The following is a 6,304-nucleotide window of genomic DNA, read 5'->3' as shown; positions in this document are numbered from 1 at the left end:
TATATATATATATACACATGTACGAACGACTTTTAAATTGGGAGATAAAAAAATCTCTTCCAATTAATGCGCCCGTTTATTCGTGTAAGCGCGAGCCTGCGGAAGAGCCATTACACGTCCCGGCCGAAATTACGAAATGCTTCTACAATTTCATGACGTCCTCGCGAGAGTGAGAACGGACGTGACGGACTCACAGCGGCGAGCTCGCACGAAGTGGAAATTGCTGATAATGACCACCGGTCGAAGGCGTGACGGATTGTCCTTATTGGATAATTTAAGGGTCTTTCGATTGGTGACAGGGATACACAGCCGGTAAGACTCATTTTCGGAGAAATTACTTTTTCGAGAAATTACTTCCGGGGGGAATGTGCGTCTCGCGTGTGCTCGCAATGTGCCTTATTCATTAGCAGCTATATTGAACTCGCACATACTCGATACGTGTCTCACGAGCGATGCACATTTCTTTACTAATAAGTAAATAGATAAATAAATAAATGAAGAATTAAAGAAATAAATTTTGATAAATTTATTTACTTTCTACTCGACGCATATCGCTCGTTCAGCTATTTTTATGTAATTGATTAATTATCATCTATCCCTTAATGTGTGCCCTTCATTCGTTCTGCCGGGCACACTAATCTGTGACGCGTTTGCACCGAAAATTATACACGCTACGGCATTTCGGACAACGGGGAACGGACGACAACAAGCGCAAGCGACGGACACAGTGCCAGCGGGCCAAATTATTATTACAGCAAAAACAGGGCGAAAATGGCATCTTTATCTAACTGCAAATCTGCCGGTGGATCCGCGCGAAATAATGGAATCGCGCAGTAACGGGCGGCGGTTCTGGTTGCGCGTTGCGCATCATAAATAGCACTGGGACCACTCATTTACCTGAGATAAAAAGTGTAAGCACGGAAATCGGAATACCGGAAACGCGCGATTTGTAAAGAGGCTAAAGCGAAAAGGCGAACAAGATGGAATTGGTAGAAAAAGCTACTCAGAACTACGTTACAGACTGCTACGCGAACGTAATCGCGTTCAAAGTAACTGTTATCTTTAATAACGGCACGGGATGTTAATAAAGGCGCCTTTGCAATAATTAAAGACGTGATAAACCGCGCGGGTTTCTCGTAAACGCAGATTGGATGTGCAGACGATCTAGTTTATTAAATAGATACTACACGTTATATTAAACGCGCAACTTTTCCAATGATGATCACTTCAAGTGCACTTTCCGTCTGCGGGATAATCATTGGATTTTTTAAATTATCTTGTTCTTTTCATCTAATTATTGCCTAGATCATTATAGCCTAGTTTATTTCAGACGGAAAGAACGGTTTTGCTGAAGTATCTAAAAATTTAATTAGCTATAGATCTGAAAGTAATATTGTTAAATTACCCAAATAATTATGTAAGACGCTATCTAAGAAGTTAGTTGTTAGAATATCAAATTTTTCGCTCGAATTTCTCTAACATTATTATTTTAATGGTTTAATAAAATTATTTTCAAATCTGTATTTGTAATAGCTAAATTTTTAGGCATTTCAATAAAATCGTTCTTTCCATGTAAGCAAAATGTTTGTAAAAAATGTATCTTTTACAGTTTCGAATTATAAATTAAAAATTTGGATTTTTTTAGATCATTTAAGATTTTAAGAATATTGCCGCAATGCAAAATACATTTATGAGAATGGTTTTTTTCTAAAACGTCAATTTATCAGATGTGATCTTGATTGAATTTTTAGTCGATATTATAGAGATTTCAATTTATAGAGATATCAATTTAGATTAAAAGAATTTTGTTAAATAAAACTGTCATTATATATAATATACATAATTCTCTGTAATAAATTTGTCGTATCAAAAGAATATTTTTTTCTCTGCGTTTCGACCATGACTTTTGATCATTAATGACCATTATCGAGTAAATGTATAGGCAGCTCATTAAGCAACAGTAATTACGAAGAAATAATACATATGAAATTTCTTGTTATTTAATCATGCGTATCATAAACTTTCATCACGATTAAATTATTTTATGTAATCGATTCTTAAAAAAAAAAGAATTAATTTTTCAATACTATAATACTATAATACTGTTTCATAAAGTAATTAAAAATTAAGAATCACTATATCACGATTAAAAAATATTTAAATATTTAGAAGTTATTTTAGAAATCATTATTATGCATTCTTACGAGAGAGAGAGAGAGAGAAAGTATCAAGCTATATATATTTTATGTATTGATACTTTCCTCTCTTTTTCTGCTTTTTTTTTTGACAAGTTGAAAAAATTTTATAGACCTGTTAAAGTAATTATCAGTCAACTTCCAGAGTAACTATATATTTTAGAGATAATAATTTTATAGGATATCGATATATTTATTCTCTCTTTCTGTTTATACTTCCTTAATAGAGTGCAAATTGTCAAACTACGAGCGCAAGATTCTTTTACGAATGCATGTAGGGCTACCTCTCGTGATATAATACTTACTAAGCTTAGAATTAGCCGGCTAATGCAATCACCAGCAACGATCGTTATCGCACTGGCCATTTAGACCCTAACCAAACTCTACACCTGCCTACCTGCAATCACGATCCGCGTCCATGCCAAAAAAACAGAAAAACAGATTTTTTTTCTCTCTGACGAGAGCGGGAGAACATCGTACTGGAAATCACGATTTGCCAACTCGATGCCAACTCGAATTCACTTCGATTCAACTCGTTCTCACTATCGGCTCCGTCATCATCTGTCTTGAAAAAGAACACATGCGGGAGATAGCCTTAAATGGAAGTGCATCAAGATGGATACCACGGTGGCTGTTATTAAGTGCTTATCGCTCCAATGATTATCCGCGACTTGAATGTTGTTGATAATTAAGAAGTAACATATGTAACGTGATCTCGTTAATAATTAAAAGTAACATTAAATCTGCAAAATGCATTATGAATGTCGATAATATCGCACAACCAAATATAGTCTCTATAATCTACATAATTTTTCGATGTAATAACGCATTTTCAATATAAAGACAACCCGCATATAATTTGTATCGCAAAATCGTTAAGCACATCGGAAGTTTTTTACGATTTCATTACATTTCGTTGGCCCCAACGAAAATAAAAATCGGAGAGTAAATCGAATACAAGAAGAGAGTAATAGAAGCGTGAACGTAGCTTCTAGAAGGCCAAAATTGTAACAATGAAGCGTAAAAGAGGCGTTCACGCCTCCAGAAGTTTCATTTACTCTTCTATTTTACCCTCTCATCTCACATTCGACTAACACTCCAATTTTTATCTTCGCCAGAGGAATGATTTAGGAAAGTTGTTAGGAACTGTCAGCAAAACATTATACTAAGTAAATTATTTGGTCGACAAGATACATTGACGAAATTAATCAACAATATTAATAATCCCAATCCGAAAGATAACCGGAACGGAGAATACTTTTTCTAGTTTTTTCGAAGACTTCTTGCAGTTGCAACGACGGAAGAGCGAAAGATTGATCGTTCGATCGGGATTCGGGCAGGATTCTTTACACGGGCATCAGGCCAGCGTAGCGAGAATGGAAACAGAGAGGAGAGACGGTAGATTATAATTATACTCGTTTAATAATAGGCCTATAGATGTCGGCGTTCGATCCGTGATATAAAATTCTTCGTTAATTACTGTCAAACTGCCTTTCAAAGCGTAATTTAGCCTTGAGCCAGGAGAGAAGGAGGACTCTCTTCTATAGAAGAAGGAAAGGTAGGCAGAAATTTTTATTTTCATCACCGATTTCGACCTGTGATCTCGCCGACGCGACGCGACGGTAGCTGACCCCGTCCCGGAGAAATCATAACGACGTGTTACATTCCCTCTCGAATGAATCAGGAAGCGAAGCCGACCGAATCACGCGGTGAGATTGGCTATTTAGCAAAACTGCCTGCTGTATGCGATGAGCCGACGCAACATCTTTTTAAGAATTAGCATTGTAAAACGATTTAACGATTTAATCCTTCAGTCGCTACTTTCTCAACATTCCCGAAACAAAAACCGAAACGCATTACAATTAATATTATCTATTGTTAGTCTGTTGTTAAATAGAAACTTGATTATTTATTGAAAATCGTTCTTGATTCTATTATAGAATTTTTAATTCAAGGTAGATCCGACAAATTGTGACTTTAATGATAGATCCTTCAATAGTTTATACGGATTCGATTTTTCTCAGCGAAAATATCGCGACATCGATAATCTTTTAGCAATAAACTATCAAAGAAAAAAGAACTGGTTTTTACAAATTAAATTCTTAAAGACATAAATAGACAGAATTATTATATTCTTCAACTAACAAAAGTGAACTTTTCACTCTAATAGAATCTCCGTTTAAAGTTCAATTCAATTAGAAAGTTGCAATAAATCACGATCTCCTTCGACATTTTTTGCCAAGAAAAGATCGATTCCGAATTGATCAGGGAAGTAGTCGTAGAAACTTATAATTTCAGACAGACGCGTATATCCCACAAATCGCGGCTTTGATGATAGTTCTTTATATGGGCTCGATTTTCCTTCAACTATAAATATTTAGACATCGATAATTTTCGAATAAGCGATCGAAGAGAAAAAAAGAATGCTCCTCGCAAATGAAACTTTTAAGAAAATAGACAGCAAATTATTATATTCTTACAGACAGCGAATTGAACACAGAAGTGGACTTTACTTTTATAGAATATCTGTTCGAAGTCTCGCGAGCTGCGGGATACATCTCGCGAACGGTATGCGTTCCAGTCAGAGAGAAAGAATGAAACCTCAATCTGAAAGAAAAAAAAAAACCTGAGAGGAGCAAGTGTCTACTCACCAGTGTGCGGCATGGCGACGAGCGATCACGTGCCGTATCTGAAACAGACCAAGTCTTTTGAGACTTAACGGCAAACTGCAAATCGTACGGTGTGTGTGTGTATGTACAACGTGAAACGTAGTGCGCATCGCCGTATTAGAGCCTTCAGAGTGGCGTATCGCGAGCACCGTGCGCTCCCGTATATGCGTGTTTCTTGCCGCGCGACGTATTATAGAGTACAGCAGGAGTATAGCCTTCGCCGTTAATGAATTTAAATGTATTCAAAGGGCGCGCTTGACGCTTGACATGGCAACCCTTAAATATGCAACCGTACCGATAAGGCAAAGCGCGGCAAAATATTGCCGCCGGTAGCAGCAAACCGTGACTCTCACGCCTGAACCGATCGCGGGCGAGATGACGACGACGACGACGACGACGAGGCTGCTCTCCGAGCAGTGCCAACAACTTCATTTTCATATTTCAGTTTTTGCGCTAATTGCATAAATTGCATAAACCGCATTGTGCACGAAATTCTGGATCGTCGCTCTCGATAGACGAGATCTCTTCCTATATTTGCTCATCCGCCGATCCCTCTTGACATTTTCACGTCTACGGCGGAAGTAGAACGGGTGTCTCACGGTTGTCGCAGGCGTCCCCGAGGAATCACGATTTGAGAACTCGCTCCGGACAGAAAGAAGAAGGAGCGAGCGGAAAACTACGTGGAATGCGTGCGTAGCGTAGCGGGTGGCGTGTACTTTGTGATGCAAATTAATGCACGATTACCGAAACACCCCTCGCCCACCCCCCTTGCACGACCACCGGTGACTCCTTACCCTCGTAGTTACCCTTGCCTTCCTTCACCCAGGTGTATGTACGTGCGTGCGTGTCTGCGCGCGCGCGAGGTATATACGTGTAATAAGTACGATCCGCCTCCACCCCCGTGACTCGATGCTTACCCCGGCATTAGGCCTGGTTACACGCTCTCTCGCCCCCTTCTCTTCAGGTTCTAATCTGATGTAACTATTACATACGTTACGCGGTATCCATATAGTCGAAATGGCTATGCGCCGCGTGGAGTCTTGATGAAAACTCATTTCTTCATGCCCAACCATCATCCGCCGTGTCCTCGTAACGATATATATACTCCACTTTCCACAGCCGACCATTAATTTATACTCTCCGATCCAGAGAACCACCGTTGTTTTTTCCGCGCCCAAAAGGTATGCTCGGGAAAATGTGTTCAGACAACAGAAAGTTCAGAAGTAAAACGTCTCAAAGATGTCTTTCAGACAGATTTTAAGAAACTGTCTAAAAGACACTGTCTTTAACACGTTTTTTTTTTTTTTCCCGGTTCTGGACTTTGTGTTGTCTAGATAATTTCTAATCTCCCTCCGTTCCTCATTGATTCCCTTCGTACATATTTCTCTCTCTCTCTAAATGTAAAACGAGTTCGTGAAGACCCGTGGCAAATCCGACCGA

At 38.8% G+C, this 6,304-nt stretch overlaps 1 protein-coding gene across 1 annotated transcript in view; it reads right to left on the bottom strand.

Moving 5' to 3' along the window:
- LOC108749304 (paired box pox-meso protein) overlaps positions 1 to 6,304 on the bottom strand; it is a 26,041-nt gene that overhangs the window by 14,803 nt on the left and 4,934 nt on the right. Inside the window, exon 2 of the mRNA XM_018487904.1 lies at positions 4,847 to 4,884. Coding sequence (XP_018343406.1) covers positions 4,847 to 4,859 — 13 coding nt within the window. The 5' untranslated portion in view covers positions 4,860 to 4,884. The remainder of the gene's footprint in view (positions 1 to 4,846; positions 4,885 to 6,304) is intronic.

Source organism: Trachymyrmex septentrionalis, unplaced genomic scaffold (assembly GCF_001594115.1).
Source record: "Trachymyrmex septentrionalis isolate Tsep2-gDNA-1 unplaced genomic scaffold, Tsep1.0 scaffold29, whole genome shotgun sequence".
Classification (NCBI taxonomy): domain Eukaryota; kingdom Metazoa; phylum Arthropoda; class Insecta; order Hymenoptera; family Formicidae; genus Trachymyrmex; species Trachymyrmex septentrionalis.
The sequence above is the reverse complement of the archived record's forward strand: the minus strand, read 5'-3'. Positions and strand labels throughout refer to the sequence as shown.